Source organism: Micropterus salmoides, unplaced genomic scaffold, assembly GCF_014851395.1.
Source record: "Micropterus salmoides isolate LMB-PRFRI ecotype aquatic unplaced genomic scaffold, ASM1485139v1 Ms_hic_scaffold_18, whole genome shotgun sequence".
NCBI lineage: Eukaryota > Metazoa > Chordata > Actinopteri > Centrarchiformes > Centrarchidae > Micropterus > Micropterus salmoides.
The window spans coordinates 26277482-26302629 of record NW_024040928.1 but is presented as its reverse complement, the minus strand read 5'-3'; the positions used below and the strand labels follow the sequence as shown (position 1 = coordinate 26302629).

Genomic DNA, 25148 nt, shown 5'->3' with positions numbered 1-25148 from the left:
GAAAAGCATGATAGTCTCTGTCTCATTTCAAAAGCATGATAGTCTCTGTTCATCCTGTAGAGCTCACATCCTATTTTGTATCTAATTGTTCTGCAACCGTCTTCATTGTTGTGAAACCACAACAAATTTTAAGGATTACTCATTTTCACTCCTGCCACCCTATTATTTGTAAGTTACATAACATAGGTAAGGTGGGGATTTGGCCTAAACAGCATTACTAATCTTGAAACCTATTTTTGTTATTTTATGCTGGAGCAGAGTTCACAGAGTGAATGTTTAGCTGGCAAATATGCAACATCTGAACCCATGCCATAATAATCTGGGCTGCTGTAATAGCAAATCAGGGATCCCCAACATTGCCAAATAAATGTGGTCTTGAATATATAAATTGAATATTAGATGAATATATTTATTCAGCAAACACAGTGACAAACCTTCAAAAAACAACAAGGAGCATAGTGTTATTACAGTATCATTAATATCACACATACTATTGTACACTTTCATACATAGACCTGTACTGCATATCCACACATTCACAGTTGTACTTTTATAGTGACATCATACATTACCTCGCCCTGAAAACAAGTTTTAATCCTTTGATGAAATGAAGACTGGAATTTTTTTTTACCCATTTTCCAAAAAAGTTCCTCACTTTTCAAACATTTACTCATTTCCCCCCAGATTTCTTCACAATGTCCTCACTTTGCAAAAAGTTCTACCAAAACCTCAGCTGCCGTTGCTTTGCATCCTTGCAGTTGGGATCAATACATCTGGTCACAATTGTTGAATTCATCCAGAATCGACGCAGAATCTGAATATATAATGTGCGAAGTGTAAATTTTATCTTTTGCCCACCATTAGCAGCTCTGTGATTGGATATTTATTCAACATTAAAGATTAAAATACTAATTCAAATGTTCAAAAACTATTTTAAGAGATATAAAAATAATGAAAAACAGAGAAATAAATATTAGGGTAACATGGAAAATATGAGTGTTTATGGTTCAGTAAAAGGCAGTGGAGAAGTTTTGAACCTTTCACAGTCGGGGCAGGTCTTATATGTTCTGAAAGTTTGTTCCAAGTCTGTTAATTAATCTCCCAAAGTCTGACTGTAGTTGGTTTCAGCCCCGAGAGACAATAATAAAAATGAAATTACTGATGATTGTGATCCACTGTTCCTGTCTGCGCCTCTCAAAATTGAAGCACAGCCATCAGAACTTTCCTAAAATATTCCTCACTTTACAAGAAATGTCTTCACAGTTGAAAATTTCCTCAATTTCTATAAATTTCCTGACAAATCAAATCGTCCTCACGCTCAAGGTCTGCAACTGAAATTGGTCCTCACAGAGATAGTACAAGAATAGACACACACACATACACACAAACATGCAGAGGCAGAACAAGGGCACAGCCTTTGGAAACACACATTCATGAAGACTGGTGAGGCTGGTGCATCACGTGCACACAGGAACATCTACAAACACACACACACACACGTACATGCATGCACACAGTGCAGCACATACACCCATTAAGTGCACATCCCACTCAGTCTTATAGTTTCCAGGGAGGTGGATGATTTTTATTTCAGCTCTTCACAGCAGAGGGAGGGACGACATGTAGGGTGCGTTGGAGCATGCTCAGTGGAGTGGCATCCTCAGATGCACCCGGCCGCGCTATGCTGTGGCACCATAATGGGAGTAGGCTGAGAGTTCAGGCGAGTCTGTCCAGAATTTACATTTATATTAACGCTGCAACCCCCCCCCGAGCTGCACTGCAGCTGAGGAGAGAGAAGCACGCAGAGCTGCTGCGTTCACGTCTTCGTCATCGCACTGTTGTTTCAGTGTTGTCTCCCTTTTGTGTTGCTATCTGCTATCTCGTGTTTTGCTGTAAATTTTGTCAGCACAAAGTTTGAGTTTTTGTGTTATTTAAAATTTTAATTTGTTGTATGGTTGTTGAGATGCACTGATGACGAGAAATGTTAAAAATCTCAAATGACTGCGAACCGTTTTAAGTGAGTGAAAGCAAGAGAGTGACTTCGGACACAGCCTTAGAAATTTTGTCGGTAATACCTATTAGGGTTCATCTGCAGAGTTCAGAACTAGGACAGCACTATTGTATTTCAAAAACAAACAAATATATATCCTATATGTTCCTACGCATAGAAGTCACAGGTGTCTCCTGGATAATTTAACAATACTAGAAGTTTATGTTATGGCCAATTTCATCTTTGTTTCTGTCAATGTGGCATGGCTTTTGATACTACAATAACAAGAGCCTCAGCTACTATTGCTTTGAAAAATCAGCCGCTCCTGACAACGAATTCAAGCTGTAGCTGCATCGTTGGGATCAAAACACCTCGACACAGATGTCAAATTCATCCAGAATCGACCCAGAATCTTGAATGATTTATCGTGTTTCTACAAAGTTTAATTTTTAGCTCTTTCCCACCATTAGCAGCTCTGAGATTAGATGTTTCATAGGCAAGGTGCTCGTAGAGTGCTTTACATAATGTATTAAAAACATTACAACGGGAATACAGCAATAAAGATTAAAATGCAAATTAAAATGTGTAAAAACAGTTTAAAGAGAAATTAAAATAATAAAAACAGAGAAATAAATGTTAGGGTAACATCTAAGTGTTAGGTGGAAAATAGTGAGTGCTTATGGGACAATCAAAGGTAGTGGAGAACATGGTCAAAGTCAACCCCCTCCACTTCACCACTCTATTAGTATTGTTCATTTTAAAACTTACATTTTTTGTTGGAGTGTTTGCAGCATTACAAAATCCTAAAATGAAATTCAGTCCACAGCCTGGCATGTTCAGATGAACAATTTTCCCAGTGTATGATTGAGTTGATTGCTGCCCAGTGAGACTATATCAAAAATGAAATTACTGATGATTGTGATCCACCCTCTACCACTATCAAAAGTACAGCACTGTGTACTAGTTTCAAATCTTGAGTTCACATCTGGTGTAGTAGGACGATGTCTTCAAGGGTGCAAATCTCATTACATCTTAAGATCAGCGTAACATTAACTAGTAAGCTGGCTGGTAAGCTAGCTACACTAGCTGGCTATCTACATCTAAATATGGATCCGGCTGGGGATAAGTTAGTTCACTTGAGGCAGTAAACACAGTCTGGTTATGTTTTTAAACCATTGGCTACGGTCCTAGCAGTCACCAGCCGCTAGACACAGTCTCTGAAGACGAAACTCACGTGCTATAGAGATTGAATCTGGGAAACGTAGTCCAATAGCAAGCTAAGGTATCAGGATGATTTAAGATGTTAACTTAATTTCCCAAAGTCCCACTTAGTTTAGTATATATGCAACGGTTAAGTCCTCTCCGAGGCTTGTCTTTGAAGCAACTCCTCCTTTCAAGGGTAATATAAATGCTATAAAATACTTCTTTTATCTGTGTTTTTGGCCTTGTCATGGGGTCATTTGCTGTCTATGCTGTAGGTTACTGAAATGTTTTCTGTAAAACATCTCCTTAGAAGCACCTAATAGACTGAATGAATAAAATGTTAGGCTGTAGGTTAAAAAATATTTTCAGCAGTGAATCTGTAAAACTTTTCCAGATAAACGCATAACTGACATGTCACATTTGAAAAATGTGTCGATTGTATTTGGCAGGAGTCAGTCAAGTGTCGAAACAGGAAGTGGGCAGGCCAGGGTTCAGGGTCTTGACGTCCAGCCGAACTGAGAAGTTGCTGCGTTTTGTTTATTTGCAGATCATGACTCTGGATGGCGGCTTCTGAAATTCAGTTTGGTATAAAGACTCCTCAACTACATGACCAGTGCTACACCGAGCTCTGACCAGGTAGGGACACCGTCACAACCATAGACTGTATAAAATATGGACGCAGTGTCCTTGACGTCACCCATAGGAGACATTTTGGCAGGCGTCCATAATTATGCAGAACTTTAAGCCTAAAAGTAATTTAAATCGGTGGTTTCTTAAACCGAGGAAATTAGCTACAGAGACCAGGCTGGAACTGAAGGCTGGAACTGCAGTTTTGGCAGCTCCGTGTTGGCTTCATTTTTCAGCACCAGAGGTTGCCCTTTGGTCACAACCAGCTGGAGTTTTTGTCAGCATAAATAAATCACACTGTTTGTTTTGCAGAATTTCCATTCATTGTCGTGACATCAGAACATTAAGCTGAAAAACCTTTAATAAACTAGCAGAGAAATAAGACAAAAGCAACACCAACAACAGAGGGTCAAGTAAAAAAAAAAAAGATTGGTGTTAAGTGCGTGTAGCAATCTGAGGCCCATTGCAGCAGCTGTTCATTCACCTCACAAACTACTTCTTACGTAGAGATAAGTTGATTTATTTATGTTATTTATTTTTATTTCACACTTGCTTTGGCAATCTAAATGTCTGTTCTCCATGCCAAGAAAGCCCCATTGAGTTATTATTAAATATTTACGCACAGTAAGTGCAGGTGCAACTGTTGTTTAGCTAAAGGAACCTGACAAAGATAACGTTAGCTTGCATATTTAGAGAAAAGGTTGATACACCTGACCTGATGAAATACTATTTAATAATGATGGAAACAAAAATAACATATGACCAAATAACATTAGCTAGTTTAGCATAATTTGATATTTCCCACTCATTTCAAACTTCACAAAATCATACTTACTCTAAAACAAACTTATTTCTTAATATATGCTTTCATAAATAAATGTTATGCCTACACGTACAAAGGATTGGAAGTTAAGTTTAATCCCCTAAAGCAGTTCTTTTTGGCAGTTATGTAAATGTTTAAAACTGCAACATGATCTCTTTCTGCCGTTACAGTTTCTGAGTGTTGACTTGTGTTTTGCTCTTCAGATGGAGGTGAATGCAGTTAAAAAACGCCATCGCACACGATCCAAAGGAGTCAGAGGTATGAGTCTGTCTGTCTGCTCTCTGTCTTTTAATGTCACCAGTCTTTAGTGGAAATGCCTGTTTCTTTTGCCTCTTTTTTATTAGGTAAGTGCCCGTGCTTTGAATGAATAACCTACTGTTTGTGTGATGATTCCTGTTCCCTGTAAACATGCGTAACTTGTGCTAACTGTACACTTTTTTAACGCAGCCTCTGTGTTGACTGTGTTTACAATAATATTTATGATATTGATATATCACAATATGGGAACTAAATCACATATAAAATATTTAAACTGATTTCCTCAGTGTAAAACAAATACTCAAGTGAATAATTTAGTTTTTATTACAATATCATCATCGATTTGTGCAAACTTTGAGTGGTCCTTCCTCTTTGGGCGGCTGTAGTTCAGGGGGAAGAGCTGTTGTCCACTAATTAGAAAGTCCCCATATTGCTCCCCTGTGAATTTTTTAATTTCTGTTTCTGATGGCACAGCCACCTTAACCTGAATGAGGTGAATGTGCATGACGTAGTGTAAAAGCACTTTGAGTACAAGCACAGATCATTTACCATCTAAAGTCCCCACCCTTCTGCTAACTACAAATTTGGTTGATACTTTACTCTTGTTAAACATAATAAAATTTTAACACATACAATATATGTGGTAATTATTGTTGGTTGGCTGCAGATTGTTGAAGTTATAACGTTGATATTTTTGTTCTGTCTCTTAAGCTGCCGTGGAAACAGTAACACAGGAGTTATTCAGGTAGGTAAACCTCTGCTGTATTGCACTGTTATTATTGCATTATGGAAGCACCTCATTTTCATTAAGAGAAAATAATATTGAAAGACATACTAAGGAGTTACATATCTTAATTTCCGATATGTGGGCACACCACAATGACGGGGAGGGCCGACACGCCTGATCTGAACCTGTGAGCTGATTGTCAAACCTCAGATTCAGAAGAAGCACTGTGTGTCCTGTCCTGCTTGTATAACAGTGAACCAGCTCTTGCAAGAGGAGTTTATCTATCCAGTATACATGTGCTTTTTGATCAAGTCACCCCTGGAATGAGAGGAAGAACTTGTCAAAAACATGGAAACCAGAGAGAGCCAGCTTGTGTCACTGTGACTTTTATGAACAGTACATGTGACGAGTGTCCAGTTTGGATGGGGATTTACGCTGCACGTCTTGCAGAGTAAACTGCGTGAAATGGATAGTGAGATTAAAAAGTGGATCGACGCGATACATTGACAGCAAGCTACACCAGATTTCTGAGCCAAATAGGGAGCAGATTTTGAATGCACAGAATTCAATAAATGGATGTTGTAATTCTGAGAAAATCATGATATTAGAGGGTTAGCAGTGTGTCATGTTAATATGTTACCCAGCTGTTCATTACATCAGCAATTATTTTCAATCTAATTCAACCAAGAATTCATTACATTTTGATGAGTTACTACATTTTGCATCATGACTGGGGAAACACCAGCAGCTGCTGAAAGTAAATGCTGAATATCACAGCTACCTGTGTGTGTGTGTGTGTGTGTGTGTGTGTGTGTGTGTGTAGGGGGTAGTTTCTGCTTCACTTAATCTCATTTAGTAAAACTGACAAATATTGGTGTGTGCTGCAGATTATGGTTGAACCCTGTTTGATCCAGGTCAACGCTTTACTGTAAACAACATGTCCTGTCTGTGCTGTGTGAGCCCTGAGCTGAGGAGCAGAAAACTCAGCTTGAGCATCACCCAGAATTTAAATCTGATGGGGGCTGGTGAGGTGATGTGCACCCAGGGCCAGACATGGACGTTGAAGCTTTGAAGTTAGCGGTTGTGATAGAGATTACTCAAACAGTAAATACATGAGCAATGGTTAAATATTTTTCATCAGTTTTATTTTCTCCAGCACAGTCACTGACTAATCTGACTAATCTGCAAGGATAAAAATATACAAATTAATTTGTCATTGTGGTGTGGCAGATTTGGGGAAGAGACACGTGTGGCCGTGATATTTAAAGTCTTCCATGACTTAATGTTAATTGCTAAATAAACACATAACATCTGTCACCTCTGTGGGAATCAGTGCTGCAATTAAGCTGCATCACAGCTCTGAATTTTACATTCAACTTCAGGTTGCCTATAAGTGGTTTTTGTCCTGCTAGCTGAGGGGAGCAAAGATGCTGATGTCGCAACACCAGAGCACAACGACTGACCAGAATTTAGTGAAATGCTGTTGATATTTATGCTCCTCTGAGGATGAATCCTAATATTTTTGGTGAGCCGCTGTCTTTTCCTCTAGTACCAAACAGTTTGCTAACATTTCCATAGCAATATTGTCATGGAGCTCATTCATGCTCTGCTGAGGATGGATAAAGACAAATCTTGATACAAATCCCAGAGTGCTGGATATATGTCTGGCTGCAGCTTGAGTGGAAGGAGATTAGCACCACAATAACATCACAACCAAGTCAGCAGTAGTGGAGTAAATGAGTGGCTCCTTCCCAAAGTGGTACAGTCCCACTTTAGTCTGATGTCTCAGGAGGAGGGGGATTGAGATGGGCAGCACATCGTGTTGAAGATGAGAGAAAAAATACAAGCAAAACAAAAAGGTGGTGCCAAGAAGATACTCATTAAAAAGGATTAAACAACACCAAAGCAGGATGCAGCCAGGTGCTCTGTTTCAGTCTAATCCAACAAAGGTTATAATGTTCAGTTGAAAGAGGTTTAGAGAGGTGTTGATTCAACTGTATGAGGTGCTGTTGAAATATATTGCATCATACTGATCAGTGTCCACCCCATTTAAATTCATAACAGAATCACCTCTCTGTATACCGTAAATCTTCAATTAATTGCAGAGTCCCAAACAGCCGCCTACCTCCTTTACTGGCCTGGTGTGGGAACACATTTTGACAAATAAACGCCTGCCTTAATTAAACGCCTGGTCTGTTTTTTATAGAAGTTCTTTGGATATATATAACCTCATAAACCCTGGGGGGTTGCCCGCTTTAGCCGCTTCTAAGCTTGTTAGATCGTTAATACAAATATTCATGTATAAACGTATGGTCAGTGTGTCAGTATGGACATGATACTCATCGTTAGATCGGTTAGATTCTCCAAAATTCATCATTCAGTTCATTTAACAGAAACAACAAGCCCCAAAGTCTAATTGTTATAGATTTACCGGTGTGACCGACTCCCATTACCTTTGAAACGCTGCTTAAGTCCGAATGTGTCTGTTCCTTGATTATTAAATTCTTTTAGTCTGTAAGGGTCCACCGATCAAGATCAAGAATCAAAACAGCTTTTCATAAAAATGTATCCAAGTCTTGAATCCTGTCATGTAAAGTCCATCGCTCTCTTTCTGCCACACTTCTCTCATCCTGCACGCTGTTGTTGTTTTCGTTACATTGCTGCCTTCAAAATAAAAGCGCATAAGCTGTCTGTCGGAGCTAGATCAAATTAATCATGTGTATTTGATATTATTGGATATTTTATATATTTTGAAATAAATAAACTGTTTCTTAGTGGCCTATTTCAGGAATTAAAGGCCTGTCCCATATGGACGCCTGTCCCAAATAAAGGCAGGAACAATTCAGTGATTTTAGCAAATAAAAGCCCGGGCTATTAATCAAAGTTTTACGGCATATAACTTAAGGAAGGCCTATTATATTACCTGTATCACCCACAAGTATTAACTGCCCTCAAAGCTTCCAGCACCACCTTCTTTCTTATGTGTCTGGACATTTAGCATTTTGTGGGCTATATATCAGATTTAGTTTTTTGGGACCTGCCCTCCACATCTTTACTGTCCTGTCATTTTTCCACTTGTAAAAAGTCCCTCGGTTTTCCAGCATGGCTCCGCCCTTCTGTTTTAGCATCAATAGCTCAAGAAGGTTTAGTTTCCTCCTCCTTACTTCAAGAGGTCATATTATGCTCATTTTCAGGTTCAAAATCTTATTCAGTGGTTGTACCAGAACAGGTTTACATGGTTTAATTTTCAGAAAACACCATATTTTTGTCATACTGCACATTGCTGCAGCTCCTCTTTTCACCCTGTGTTGAACACTTCGTTTTAGCTATGGAGTGACACATCTCACCTCTACAAGATCTTTGTTTGGAGTTGCACATGCGCAGTTCCTAGTTAAGGACTACTAGCCAATCAGCAGCAGAGTAGGGCGGGCCCTGAGAAACCGGTAAACACGGCTTCGGTTCAGCTGTATATCCCCTTACCTGCTTAGCAACATGGACTGGAGCGAGAGTTTCAGAGTGGTGAGTTATTAATCTGTAACAAATGTAACTGAGCTCTGTCTCTACGTCACAGTAACAACAGTATGTCCATTGACTGCCTGGAGCGTAGCTATAGTGTTTGGAACAGAGAGGAGAGGTGTGTGCTGCAGCTCACTATTTTTCCACCATGTTTTTGAGGGCGTGTCAGAATGGGCACTAGACGACCATTATGACTCGTATTTTGCTGTGTCGTCACAGGGATGAAAGGGAAACGGCTGGACTACAAATGAGTTGTTTTCAGGCAGTTCAGAGCAGAGTTTTCTGTGGGAGATGGGAACTCCCTTTGGGGTGGACTTTGGGCTTTTTCACTTTGCAAACCTGTTACATGCACAAAAAAGAATATAACTCAATAAATGAAAGGAAAAAAGCCAAAAAGCATAATATGACTGCAAATAAGAGGTGAGAGCATTTAAACTGCTCCTATAGTTCTGTCTCTGGTCTGCATTGAGTTAAGATGTTAACCTCAGTAAGTAAAACAGATCTCTGCACTGAGATCAAGAACAAAATACTTTGGTCAACAGATATTCAGTTGCTTTGGAAACAAGTGAAAGTTTCTCACCACAGAGGGAAAAAAAAATGTTGTAATCTTAAAAAAAAAGAAGAAGGATTTTAAGACTCAATGCAAAAGCCTGTTAAGGTTAAGGTTGCACTGGTGCATTGTGGGAATTATATCATAATAGTTTGACATTGTATCAGCAAAGTAAAGACTGTACACACACACACTCACACACACAAAGCTGTCCTGGGATCAATAAATCAACAGCGTCAGTCTCTGCTCCCACACAGATTGATGAGCTGCCTCACCTTGGAAAAAACGCCTCCTCTACCTCCTCTTTTCCTCCACTCATTCTGCTTCTCATCATGTTTTTTCCTCTCCTCTTCCTCCTTTTCTTGCCCCTCTTTCTGATATATTTTGGTCCTTTTCTTCCATCTCATTTCCTGCTTCTGTTTCTCCTTCTCTTTGCCCCCTCCTACCCATCTCCTCCTCCTCTTCCTCTTCCTAATCCTCATTTTATCTCCCTTGTTGTTACTCTCTTTTCCCTCACCCTCTTCCCCTTCTCCCTCCGTGCCTTCCTCCTCTTTTTCATCTTTTTCATCTCCTTCAGTGTCCTCCCCTTCATTCTCCTCCTCCTCTGCCTCCCTGTGCTCGTGATGCTCTCATTTTAGCCTGCAGTTACAGGGTGTATAGATCAGGTGATGTTGGGTGGAGGGTGGGTGGAGCTCTGCAGTGTGGGTTCAGAGGTCGCGGGTGTGGAGTCCCTGAAGCCAAGCGGCGTGCGTTGGCTGGCGGTCTGCGTGTCTTCGGGGCAGAGCAGCCTGAAAGCTGCAGCAGAGTGACTCAGAGCTCTAGAGGAATCTTCTGCCGACTGCAGCCACGACGATACAAAAACAAAAAAACATCCAGACAGAAACACTTCAGCCTGCTGCTGACGGTGAAAGCAGCTGAATGAAATGTGTTGGCGTTCTCCAAATTAAGGCCACATGAAAATTATGGTGAAAGCATTTCAAATTGTTGTCAACTACCTCCAGTCTTCTCACATTTCTTAGCACTGTGCTGATCTAAACCCTGGGCTACAAAGATCCCAGGCTAGTTTAACCTTGGTTCATACTTCATTATTAATCCAAGGCTAACAGTAAATCTGGGGTCAATAGATGTTCAGACTGAAAACCGCAAGGGCCTGCGCAGGTCGTGGTGATTCAGGTACCGATGAGATGATGACATGCTATTCAGGAAGGCCAGTTTGAGTCATAGATCCATGATTCTGAAGGCTTATCCAAAAGCACTCTACAACGGCTTATAGGACTAAGAGGATTTTACACCTCTGGAAAATTATCAAGGCTGCAAACTTTTCTCTTCTGTCCTGACGATCACAAGGAGAAAAAGTAGAAAGACAGCATTCATGTTGCAAGTAATCGACCAAGAATGTTCGCTTGCATGTATGTGATTGACCATCACTGTGCATTGGCGGATGAGGTCGTAAAGCGTTATGAAAAAAAGGTAAACCTTTTTACCAAACCCTCTGTTTTGGCACCCCTGCTGCAGTGTCCTTATTTAAATGAATGAGGGAGCTGAGTTCTTCCGTGCAGTGCTGTTGTCTGTCAGCCTGTAGAAACAATCCACCGAAAGTTTGTAGTAGAAGTTTGTTTCTTGCTTGTTTGTGGAGGTCAGTAGCTGAAGTCAGCAGTTACAATGGATTCCAATGTAGACCCAGAGTGAAAAAACAAACAACATTCAGAGAAATGTCTCACACCACTCCTGCAACACAATCAATCCTCATTCACACAACACTACTGTACTGTTTGTGTTTTGACCGTGTGTGTTTCCTCCTCAGCTGTCCCACCCCGGGCTGTGATGGCAGCGGTCACGTCAGCGGGAAGTACGCCAGACACCGCAGGTACGAACTTCTTGACATATAATGAAATGTGCCCAGCGTCTCATTTAGACCGTTTGAGTCAGTGATGTTTAGGTGTCAAAGGAACGCTGTAACTTTGGATGGAAGGGGTGATTTTACCTGATATTATATTTTGCTCTGGTGCTGTTTAGTCAATTTTCTACTAATAATGCTGTTTCTGGTTTGCTGAACTGCTAAAATCAAAAGTATGCATTACCCACTCAGCCCTGCCAACACTTTCTGTGGCATTTACGGGCTTGTCAGATTTTCTGCTGTACTGTAGGTCACTTGTATTATTAGACCAAAATGGACACACATGAAGTGAAGAAAGTAGCATCAGGAGTTATTTTCTGAGATATGAGATAATGTTGGTGCCATTGTTAGATTTCCCCTTTCTGTTAAACTTTTATTTTGAAAGACTCCAAGAATAAGAGTTTCAAATTTTCTAATAAAATCTACCGGAATTAATTCAATTCAATTCAATTTACATCTTGCATGACCAGTTGCATGACGCTGCATTTCCCCAACTGGTTAGGTTTCTCGGTGCAGTTACTTTAGCATTTTAAATATTTCTGCTTCATTCAGTGAGATTTAATTGAGATGAAAAATATAAAAATGTTCCACTGACACATGATTGTCTAAAGCGACAGGGGCAGCTGATCCTGCCGGCTGCATCGTCGCTACCATTGGGCACACCACGATAATGTCTTAGGTGTTTTTTCTGGGAATTTAGGCGTTTTAACAACCTGATTTGATTCTACAATAACACACAAAAGGCTGATTCTAATTGTCTTTTTTTGACACAATATCTAAACATTTTTTAAATATGAAAAAGTTAATGACCTAAAATGAAGCCATAATATAGATGGATAACATTTGCGCAAAATAAAACTGAACATTTAAATGAACAAAAATAGGAAATGGAAAAATAACCTGAAATTTCTTTTCTTAGTGGATCGTAACAACATCCCCTAGGGTCCTGCCTACAGGCTTCAAACGTCTCACTCAGCAACTCTGAAACCGAATCGTACCAACAATAATTGAGCTCACGTCACGGTTTGAAACCTCCTGGATTGGCAGCGTTTGCAGGTCGCAGCCTCCAGCTCAGTAAATCCACCGCTCTGTCACAGGGTCGCAGATAGAAAACCAATCTGGCAGAGTATGGAGCTGTGAAGTCTTCAGGTCACACCGACCAATGGCTGTCCGGCTTCTGCAGCTGGAGGGGTTGGACTGCTGGATAATTTATACCTCAAATCTCTGTTACCTTTGGAAAAGGTGAATTACCAACAAATACAGGGGGGCTGCTGCTAAAAGTGACGCTGTCTACTAAACATTTCAGTGTTAACGCCCCTGTTTTACTAAAGTAAAGCTGCAGGCAGTGTGCAATCATTATACATACGCTGCAAAAACATCATCTTAACTAGAGAAGTCATCAAGTCTTAAAATAATCTTATATTTCTTACAATAAGTTAAAAAACCTGCCAACAGGATGTGATGATTTCATTTCATTCTAATTAAAATATAGATTCCATTTTTTTTGTGAAACAATGAAGAGTCATATAAACATTCTTCTGCACAAACATCATAAATTTGATAAAAAAGAAGGTGAAATATACATCAAGCTTAGTGTACTGTAGCTGCATCGAAATAGAAGTGGACCACAGAGGTTTTCTCTCAAAGACGATATCATTTGAAGCCTGAATATGAGGCTGCGGAGGAGGAAATTTAAGTATTTCTCATTTGAGTAGGCATATTTAGGTAAAAAAAATCAGATTTAACATCCATTATGAAATCAAAGCACTCGTTGAGATGTTTTGAGGTTATTTTGGAGTATCTCTGTGGTATTGTTTTTCAGTGTAGAGGTTGTTGCGTGTGTGGGAGGCTGGCATATAGAGTTTGCACGGCTCAGGACAGCGGTGGTTTGACGCCTGAGGTAACAGAGAGATAATGAGAAGAGCAGGATGGCGAATTGTTGGCAGAGCAGACTGATGGTGCTGCGAAGGGCATTAAGACACTCTGAAAAATTCAGCACCAGACATACAGGGACCTAAACTCCCCAAAATAAGAGCACTAATATTCACAAAGAATCCTACCTTTTTAAAGGATTATTTGCGTTTGTCCAGAAACCTGAAGCTTATCTTAGAGAGTTTGATTAAACCTTTCAGAGCTTATGGCTTCTTATTCATAGCTACACCACCATAAATGAAGTAATGCACAGTTTAAACTGAATAGGTTTATGAAATATTACCTTTCGTAAAACTGGTCTTTCTTGTAAGAAAAACAATCTCACTGCAAGGTCAATTTAATAGGTTAGTCACATGATCTTCATCAGCTGATGGAGATTGCCCAGTTTCCATTTGTTTTGAGCGCTTTAACGACTGCTCATCCACGCTGGTTTAAAAGCTGAGGCTCAAAGTTTTTTCTTGACAAGACTGTATTTCTTACAAGAAACAGAAGTGAGACAAGTGACAGAGGTAGAGCCAGACAGAGACAGAAAAGAGAGAGAGAAATAGGTCGTCTGATGGTTCCCTCTCTGGGGATGCGACAGCTGAATCACTTAATCAGTTAATCATCAGCTGATCACAGGAGTGTACAGTACACAACGACACAGCAGAGAGGGAGAATACTGCATCTGCAAAATCATTCGGTTCCTTGTTTTCTGCCTGTTTTATTTTTATACCTTCTATACAGGTTGGGAATTTTCCTATGACTCTACCAAACACTGATCAATTACATCTAACTTGTTTTATTTGACATAAACGTCTTCCCCAGAGTCAGATAAGAAGACGGGTATTCAGCTTCAATGTGTGCAGTACTGAAAGGTCCAGGATATGTTTAGTCTAACTTAGTGCAAAGACTGGAAGGAGTGGGAAACTGCTAGCCTCGCTCAAGTATGAAGAAATATTAGAATGAAAGCAACCACCTGTGTCTAGGCAACTTGTGTGACTTCACTTTTTTGGCCATTTGGGGTTATTACAACAAGCTGAAAACTCAATACTGAATATAAAGTTGTCATAGAAAACTTGTTAGCAAACATATTTCTTTTTACACTTTCAGCAGAAACAGGATAATATCAGAATTCATTTGGCCACCTGGGTTCTCATTTATAAAACCGTGCGTAGAAACCTCATTAAAAGTGTATGTGCGCCCAAAAGCCAAAAATGGAGTATGACAAAAAATATTCAGACTTATAAAACTGTGCGTTCGCAAGATCCCTTTATAAATCACAATCAACTTAAAATGTGGCGCATGTGAGGGAGCGTCATGTCAAACGCCTCATTAATATTAATACATCCTGACTGCATGAAAAAAAGGAGGCAAATTCTGACAGAAAGGCTACAAAACGAAATTTAAGTCAGTGTGACACTGATGTTCCTTTTGGTGAAGCTGAATCTGTTTGGTGGGTAAAAAAAGCACTTTCACGCAACGCTTGTGCACCGGAGGAAAGGAGGCACCGGAGCTCCACCCCTTTATAACTGATCTGCAGGAAGGGGCATCCCTCCTGAGTAGTGACGTCGCTGGCTGGGGATGATCCAGGTACTAATCTGGATTCCCCCGTTTGAAAAGAGAGTAAACCAAATGCATTCCAGGCTACACAAACAGTCCACTCACTTAACGAGGCATCCAATGAGTTAAAAGAAATCTGACTTGTAAATGACAATAAAATAGTGTTGTATTTTCCATAACATGTTTTTACAAGCAGCGCATCACATCCACACGCTGGCGCACAGCGTTTGGCTCAATAAGGCAACGAACATGTGATAACAATACATGAAACTCTGCTCTTGTATTTGCTCAACTGACGCAGTGAAAATGGCATCAATTTAAATGTAATTTGTCCTGTTCACCTTATTTATGAGAATAAATTGCAATGCATGCAAGTATTAATTAATATGATTCCTGATTAAACTGTACAACATATTTGAGGCGTTCTTTTGCAGAAACAGAATCTCTGTTTGTGTTTATTATCCTCAGTCATGGTTCTTTTTGTGCGCCGCAAATGATCTTCAATATTTTTTTTGCGCACTTCAGGGGAAATCAATCAAAGGGGTGTTTGTTTATTCAACGGCTTTAAGCCTATAATACTCAGAGGTAATATATAATTTACACAATAGTAAGCCTCTTCATTTCAAACTGTTTCATCCTTCTGCATTGTGAGTCGCCGTTTCTCTTTTCTCCTCTTTATGTTGGTACACATGGTTCAGAGTTTACAGGGCCGCACTTTCTCCCGTCAAGTTTGTTTTTATAGATCACAACCTTTGCTTGGGAAGTGGCGTACGCACGTTTCCTGCCCTGTTTTGTACGTACACACCGTTTATAAATGAGACCCCTGGTGATTATAAGTCCAATATTCACTCTCCTTTTAGCTCTGGTCTGGTCTCCACCAACCAGAAATGTAGCCTACTTGGCCCGTTAGCTACTAAATGCTCCACTTTCGTCACCAGCTAGTCTCTAAGTATATCTGTCTGCAGTTTGGTGATGGGCAGGTAGTGTACAGTGTACAGAGTTTTTTATCACTTAAAACTGCTGTCTGCTGCTGCCAGATATGGAAGGGATGAGACTAAACAAAAACTTTAAAGTTGTGAGCTGTAAGACCAAAATGATGATCTGAAAGATGCTCCATAGTGCTGAGGGGAAACTGCAGAGTTGAGTAATAATTAGATGGATTTCTTACTACGAGCGGCCTCTTTCCTACTACACATGCAGTCGTCGTTTGACCCACTGTTCATTTATAACTACGGATTAGTTTGTAGTATTGGAGCACAGCATGTGAATTCCACGGGTGAAATATATTGACAATAAGAAAAGGACAGAATATCGTTGTAATCACATATTATCCTTAAAGGTTCAGTGTGTAAGTTTTAGTGACATCTAGTGGTGAGGGTTGCGAATTGCAACCAGGGGCTAATGGTGCATTCACGTGCTCCTCGGATGGTTCGATTTACAGAGTTGTGTAGTCGTTCATTGTGTGTTCATGTGCTCTTAAGTTGTGGAATCAACATGGACGCTGCCACAACGACATGTTGGATTAGCATTATCAGAGCATATAAACAACACGCAGACATCTAGTTCATGCTACATGAACAGCAAATTAAACGTTATAATTACAAATTACGTGTTTGCAAAATATGCATATGCAATACGTGATTTTGCACGAATCAAAGTTCTTTATTCTTCTATATGACCCATGTACAATTTATTTCTCTTTTTGCAATAAAGAAGGAAAAAAGATTCAGATTATTCCGACACAACATGAACGCACCATCGGTCACCGCTCTGCCCTCCCTGGTGTCTGACATGCTCTGTCAGCTCTTGTGCTAAATAATACATGTGGGCCTCCATTTGTAACAAACCAGTCGACTACTACTACTAACATTACTTGTTGTTGTTGTTGTTGTTGTTGTTCTTCTTCTTCTTCTTCTTCATACGTATTCAACGCAGTAAGGAAACACCCTCTGTAGAACAGTTTGCTCTGTAGAAACCATAGACTGTATATAAAAAGAAACATGGCAGGGCAACATGACGATGTCCATGTAAGAGGACCTGCTTTGTATATAAATGTCTCATTCTAAGGTAATAAAAACATAATGGTTCATTATGGAAGGTCTTTATACACCACTGAAAACATGGTTATGGATCTTATATTGCATCTCTGTCAGTAGATCCTCAGAAATATTACACACTGAACCTTTAACCTAATCTCATTCCTCATACCCAGCCCAACCCCAAGAGCCAGTAGCAACATTTCTCCACCTCTCCCTGCTGGGATCTATAACTTCTTGAAGCAGAGACACAGTCAGTGCTGTTGCTGGGGGGGAGCGGGTTCAAAGTCACTGTCTCTCCCCCCTCTGTTTCTTCCTTCCTCCCCTACCTTTCTTTGTCTCTCTCTCTCTCTCTCTCACTTTTTATGCCCCCCCCCCCCCCCCCTTCTCTGGAGGATGTCACCATGGCGACAGCACCGTGCGGATGCTGCAGTATGAGGACCAGAAGGGATGCAGCCTGTCTCCCATGGCAACCGCTAGTATAGGATGTGAACATTGTGTCGCCCACATCCCCCCTCCCCCCCGTTGTCTCACTGCCACCACCCAATATCTTATATATTCCCAGCCAACCCCCCCCTTCTGTTGGGCGCCAAAGCGTTGCCACGGCAATGAGTGTTGGCATGTGGCGTTACCGGTGGCAATGATCCAACCTAACCACACATACCTAGATGTAAATTTCACACCGCAGCTGATATTTCTGTCGTCTGTATCACTCTCTCGACTCACACCAATGACTAACGTGGTGTTTAAACGTGATAACTTTGAGTGTTCAGTGTGTAATATTTAGGAGAATCTATTGACAGAAATGCAATATAAAATATATAACTATGGTTGTCAGTGGTGTATAAAGACCTTTCATAATGAACTGTTTTTATTACCTTAGAATGAGTCATTTCTATCTACATACACTGCCGGTCCTCTTACATGGAAGTCACTGTTTTGTGCCGCCATGTTTCTACAGTAGCCCAAAACAGACAAGCGGCTCTACAGAGTGCGTTTCATCACTACGTTGAATATGTACGAAGAAAAACCAAGAATTAGGAGTGATAGTAGTAGCAGTCGTCTGGTTTGTTAGAAGTAAGAAAAGAAAGTAATTTGGACAAATGGAGGACCACACGTATTATTTAGCACAAGAGCCGACCGTCATATAGCTTCTCCTGCATGCTTGGAAAGGGAGGAATGTGCGATGATTGATGGTGCATTCATGTGGTGTCGGAATAATCAGATTTTCTTCCTTTAAGATTGCAGCCGAGGTAGCGCATGTATTTCTGCATATTTGATACGTAACTAGGAACCTTTTGCAAGCACTGGTTTCTCGTTTATGCCTGTTGTCGCTAATTTGCGTCATACCTGAATATATATCTTTTCTCTGTTCTATAGACAAGTTAACAATCTTCACTTAATTTAACATCAGCTTGAAGGGAAATGAAAACACAATTTTTTTAATATTGTAAATAAATTCAGGCGTCAAGCGGTTAAATTTATTGCAAAAAGAGGAATAAATTGTACATGGGACATAAAGAAGTATACAGAACAGTATACAAATGTATAAAACCTTTGCCAGGGTTAAAGAGGACAGTTTTTACAGCCTTTTTGTTGTTTGATTTAGAAATTAAATTGATAGAATTTACAACCTCATGGAGAAAAGGGACAAAGTTAAATTTTTTACTGCTGAATTTAAAATTGCCATTAGAATTAATACATTTATCATAATTATTTCATCCGAAGAGTTTGCAACCCTCACCGCTAGATTTCACTAAAACTTACACATTGAAACATTTAAACTTTACCCATATAAATAAATAAATAAATTGATTAATCAAACCCAGCAGTGATTCAGGCTTAATTAATTCATGAAGAACTGGATAGTTTACTCCATAATGGTTTAATCTTACGATTAACGATTAAACCTCAGTTGCAGAAAATACTATTTCTGATTTTTTTCACATTGGCTGACAGATGGTGGCCTCAGACGCAGTGCTCAAGGTATATTGAACTGCAGGGAACCATAGAAACAGCACTGATGCTTCAGGCTCTGGTAGCAGTTAACTGCTGAAACTGACCTGACTGTGGGTAAGACACAGTCACGCTCTAAAAAATAAAGGTGGATTTCAAACACAGCTTGTCTTTGTTGCTATGGTAGGTTGACATGGTATAGGAGACAATAACGGACTTGCAGGTGTCCTCATAGAGACAATAATAGACTCCAGGTGTCAAATTAGAGAAAGTGATAGAATTCGAGGTGGCTGAGTAGATACAAAAATGGCTTCTCAGGTGTCCAGGTAGAAACAATAATGTATTTCAGGTGTACTCAAAGAAACAATAGTGGACCGTCCACTTTGTCAGTTAAGGTCAATGTCTTCATAGAGACAACAAATACGTTACAAATAGATAGTATGCAATCAATTTCGGTGCGTCATATCAGACTGCAGCAGATCAGTTTAGCAAGAAGAGAAAAATGTGATGTGTGAACCCCCCCCTCTTCTCTCTCTCCCTCCACATAATTACCATGCATAGTCTCTCGCCCCTTGTCTGCAGCATTCCCTCGTTTCTGATCTGCTTTAATTACCACCGGAATTTTAATTGGCGGGAGACAGCAAGGTGGCTGAGGTCACACACACACACACACACACACACACACACACACACACACACACACACACACACATACACACACGCAGGCTGGCAGCCTGACAGCTCATAAGGTAAAAGATGGAGGGATAATTTGAGGAGAAGTGTGTGTGTGTTATCTGGTAGGAATATACGCTGCAGTGTTACATGGTGAACAAAATGGTTTTTTTTTTAATCACAGTTGCTGTTCTCTCTGGCATAAGATGACCAGATTTCTGAAATGAAAACCAGGGACATTTTTGGTTTGGTGGTCAGTATGTCATTAAAAAATATAATGCAATTATATATGAAATAAAAATGAGGGACAATTTCGGTTTTATAATCTGTCAAACATAACTTTCATGAATGTATTCAAGTAATTTCATGGTAGAAATAACCTTTCAGTCAATAAGTAGAGGCTGCAATCACTTTCTGGCAAGTAGTACATAGGTTGTATAGGCCATTTAAAGGTATTTCAACATGTAAAAAGGGCCCGGATTGGATACACATATTCCATCGGCAACACGCTTCTATTATTGCCTATCATGTAAATGTCATGCCTGGTTATACGCTATAAACCGCAAACACTTATTTGGCCACAATTGTGATTATTACATTAGAAGAAATGTTAAAGTATCACAAAGACATAACTTTGCTGTTACCACGGACATAAAGTGATGTTTATTTGCACGTATGTTTGATCCTGATAAAAGCAGCTGTAGACGTAAAGAGACTGGGTGATACCGCTTTAATATACTACGCGTGCTCCCGCGGACGGCAATCAGTTTTCGGCATGACACCTTATACAGTCTATGATTACACAAAGTTAAAAACAGGGATATTTCTGGGGACATGAGCTCATATTACATGGCAACATTCTAAAGTAAGGTGAAAATGGAGAATATAATACCTGGTGAACATCATCATGTTAGCATTGTCACAGTGAGCATGTTAGCATGCTGATCTTAGCACCACTACTGCTTAATACTGCATAGCCTGTTTAGTTATTGACCTTTTTATGTTTTTGTTTTGCTGCCTGTTGCCCTGAACTTTGTGACTTTATTTTTCAAAATTGTTAAGCTTATTTTTTTTTAAAGAGATTACAATGCTTGGATATATTTTGTTGTATTTGCTTGTTGTGATGGTTGCTGCTTGCACATCTCACCCAAGCTCTACCTCTACTTCACCAAATTCAGATTTTTATGTGAGCTAGTGGCCCTTCCCTGCCTTCAGTGTGCCTCACTTTATCTTTGAAGTACTCTGGAAGAAGAAAGCCATTGTTAAATGGTTAAAATGGTTCTTTTTTTGCTGGTTTTTCAGACAAACACACAGTGGTTTCAGTCAGAAGAGCAGCGTCACCTCCTCCAATTCGCCCTCCAAACACAAAATAAGCTCTTTCATATGGAAATGCACTAATTGATTTCCTAAAATCCACATTAAAGCCGTGTATAATTGTGCTTGCTGTTTTGGAGCAATTAAAGCAGAATTTTCCCAACAGTTAATGACTATAATGGGATTTGCGTAATTGAGGCCCCGGTTGAATAAGCTTTGGGTTTTTTAGAGGCTGGATCTCCTCCTCAGCGATGGTGAGTGGAAAACCACTGCAGTGTCTCAGGGAGTCAGAGCACTTTCACCTTTGACCTTTACATACAAAGCAATCCTTTCTGATGACCCTTCTGTTTCTAACTGTATCCCATTACTTCAGTCTTTGGCCTTTTTTGACAGTTCTTTGCAGAGCTAGAAAACAACATGGACCGCAGCGAGATAACAAAATATTATTCAAATGTTGAAATCACAAATAATTTAACAAAAGTGTTCATTTCAGAAATCATGACTGCCTTTTTAGACTGTACATCTCTCTAATAAAGGCAGGAATCTGTGTGTGTGTGTGTTGGTATTTTGATTATGTTGAGAAGCCCAAGGCAGTGCAGTGTCGCATTTGGTGCAAATCAGAATGAATAAACTTTGAATAAACTACAGTAGTGAATTGTTGAAAGGGAGTTATCGTCATCACGCAGGTCTGATAGGCTTATATGTTTGAAATGAATGTGTTGAAACGGAGTTGAAACAGTGTAATTAAATTCTAAGGAAGCACTGAATATCTAGCAGTATCTCTGCCATTGTTGGGTTGTTTCACTAGTTATTAATGCTGAATGTGAAATCAATGTGAGACGCACATTTTGAAAAAGCGGCCCCTGTGAAGGAGCACTGCTCCAGTTTCTTTAATTCTCTGACTTCAACAATATGCATAAAAAGTGAAACTTTGCTTTGCTTAAATGCAGCATTTATTTCATTCTCTTCCAGGTCAATCAAGGTGAAAACTGTATCAGCTAATCACAAAAAGCGATGATTATAACATGATTAAAATATTTAAAAAAGCTGACGATTCTGTAAGTCAGAAATCAGAGTGGTAATGTGACAATTGTGGCAGCAAATTGTTCTCATTCGTTATTTTTTTGAAGGACTTTTAGACCTGGCGATCTCTCCCAGACAGTGGCTAATGCTAATGCAGCTAAAACTTACTATTAAATAATTACTAATAATAATACCTTTAGTAGTTCGTACGAACTGTCAAAATAGTGAGAACAATCGCAATATTTGTGTAGCACATAGTGTATATAGCAGGAAATAAAGACTGTAAGACTGGGGTTGTGTTTTGACCTCTAAGGGGTTCCATCGAGCTGATTAAGAGCTCAACATTCATCCATACTGTTGTGATCTTTTGTCTAATAATTGTGAAGGGTCAAACATGATACATGGCCAAGCTAGCAAACCAAGCTGGGTTTCGGCACACTCCGTTGCTGTAGGATAAAATGTGAGCCAGCTCTGGCCCTGGCGCGGTTTTCAGACTCACTGCATTTGACCTGAGAATCAGCTCCACTTAGCGGCAGAAGGGGAAGCTCAGGGTCGGTGAAGTTGAAGATGAAATTGCTGAAAAAATCAAAGAGTAAATAAGAGAACAAAGATGGCTGCTGATCATGTATGTGCCCTCTGTCTCGCCTTAGCGTCTACGGCTGCCCGCTGGCCAAGAAGAGGAAGGCTCTGGAAAAACAGCCACTGGAGCCGGCTGCCAAGAGGAGGCCCTTCCTCACCTCCTGCACAGGGGAGGAGGAGGAGGAGGACGGCAGCGTTTACACCAGCTACGAGAATGAAGCCATGGAGGTGGGGGCGGAGGGGAAGGAGCAGGGGGAGGTAGTGGAGGAGGACGAGGAGGATGAGGAGGGGGAGAGAGAAGGAGACGAAGACGGTGATGTGGAGGACGAGTTCTCAGAGGACAACGAGGAGCAGGGAGAGGAGGAGGAGGAAGAGGAGGAGGAGGAAGAAGAGGAGGAGGTAGAGGTGGAGAGAGCGGATATGACGATGGGAGGAGAGCGGGCGGAGGACGAAGAAGGGATGTACGAGGACGAGGAAGAAGTGGAGGATGGTGATGATGAGGAGGAGCCGGAGGATGAGGGAGAGGAAGACGACCAAGACGAGGAGGAGGAAGAAGAGGAGGAGCAGAATCGTCAGCAGGGTGAGTTTGCTGATTCTCTATGTGGCTGCTTATTTCCTGCATTTTCTTGTGTTTTCCATGTGGTTGTTTATGAAGTGAGCATTTTCTGATCTGCCACCTCTAACGAGAGGGCTCAGTTCCATTTAGACCAGTGGTTTCCAGAGGCTTTTAAACCCTGGAGCCCTTTCTTAGACATTTTTTTTCATGGTATCTCTACATGTGCAAAAGTGACCTTGTTTTGTAGTTTCCTGTGATGGTTCACAATAAAAGCCATCCCGATGTTTCAGTTAAATGCGGATATAACATTAAAAACAGTAACACTGGATTAGATGCGTGCCTCGTTTCATGTGAATCCCTTTCAATTCAACATAAAAAATAGTATATAAAGAGGTAATTAAAGAATGTAAATAGATTCAATGGTTTTTGCTGAAAAAGAAATCTTAAGGTTTCTAACTTGAATATTGTGATTTTAGTGTTATTCTTCCTTAAAATTTAAATGTTGCCTTGTCTGTTGATGTGGTCAAACATTATTAAAATGTACATTAAAATGAAAATACATCATCCTGGAGTGCCAAAGGTCCCGCGGTACCCTCTTTGAGAACCACTGTTTTAGACAACAAAAACCTCTTGGTTAGGGAAAGATTGTGATCATGTTTAAAGGAAACCAAAGTTGACTGTATGTAGGAGAAGTTTCCGCTGTCTCCGTTGTGTCTTCTTCCCTGTAGAGGTTTTGATGTGCTGCTACAACGTCAAAACTTCCTCTGCTTGTGAGGGACAGTGTTGCCAGATGCCGAAGAAACAAATACTTGCACAAAGACTCCAGAAATATTGTTATTTCAGTCAGAGCAGATCCAGACTACAGCACACCCAGAAACAACTTTACGAAGTATATGACTTTGTATAAAAGGTGCTGCGGTGGGCACGTTGATAAAGTGGTTTGTACTGTTGCCTCACAGAAAGAAGGTTCCTGGTTTGAACCGTTTGGGCGTGAGTTTGCACGTTCTCCTAGTGCCTGTAGGTATCCTCCGGGTCCTCAGTTTCCTATCACAATGCAAAGACGTTTAAAGCTTAGGTTATATATTCATTTCCAATAACTTGAGGATAACCATAAAGAACAAAGCACTTTGACAATTAAAGCATACCAAACTAAAGTATAGTCACAAAGAGGTTTTGAATAGTATCATTGTCTCTCTCACCAGCAGCAGAGACGTGATTTCATCAGTCATGACAGATTCTGGATCAGTTGTCTGTAATGCACTATTGACACTGTTAATAGCATATGATGAATTACCATGCTTGCTCCAAATCAGCTCCATGCCATGTCACCCTAAAGAAAAAAAGGACATGTCAAAATTATTGTTCGTTGAGGAGATCTACAGTGAAAAGGGCTTTTAAAAGTGAACTTTTTTAGGAAAACGTCATAGGTCTTAGGTCCAGTTTTTGAGCAAACCCGTGATGATGTTGTTTTGTCTCTTGAGTCTTACGTGCAGGTTGATGTGCAAAAGTCCTACCATGTTTGAACAGAGTCAACGTGGAACTTTTCCATAAGGTCGACAAAAAGCTTTTACTTTAACAGATAGAAGAACTTAGCAATGTTACATCTCCCAACGGGGCTAATGTTCAGATCCTGTTTTGGGTCAACCCAGGGTCCGGTCTTGGTTTGCGCGCATTTCGGGTCTGTATGGTAGGAGAAGAGAAAGTGAGGATGAGAGCTGTTGAGACGAATCTCTGGTAGACCAGATGCTCTGCCCCCCCTCTCTCCACCAAACGCCCCCCGTGTCCTCAATCGCTTCTGACAGCGCTTCACGAATAATCGGGAGAGGAGCTCTGCTGAGTTATTAACTCCCACCCTCCCCTCCCTGTTTGCCTCCTCGTCTCGGCGGACGTGTCACATGCGCTCTGCCTCGGCTTCTCCTCCTGAGAATATTTATGGCTCCCGAATCG

The 25148-nt window shown here is 40.4% G+C and overlaps 1 protein-coding gene across 1 annotated transcript in view; it reads left to right on the top strand.

Annotated features, from left to right (window-relative positions):
- Positions 1 to 25148, top strand: part of myt1la (myelin transcription factor 1-like, a) — a 66383-nt gene that overhangs the window by 10986 nt on the left and 30249 nt on the right. Inside the window, 5 exon segments of the mRNA XM_038726520.1 lie at positions 3741 to 3829; positions 4847 to 4901; positions 5613 to 5646; positions 11499 to 11561; positions 22717 to 23225. Of these exon segments, the coding sequence (XP_038582448.1) occupies positions 3800 to 3829; positions 4847 to 4901; positions 5613 to 5646; positions 11499 to 11561; positions 22717 to 23225 (691 nt within the window). The 5' untranslated portion in view covers positions 3741 to 3799.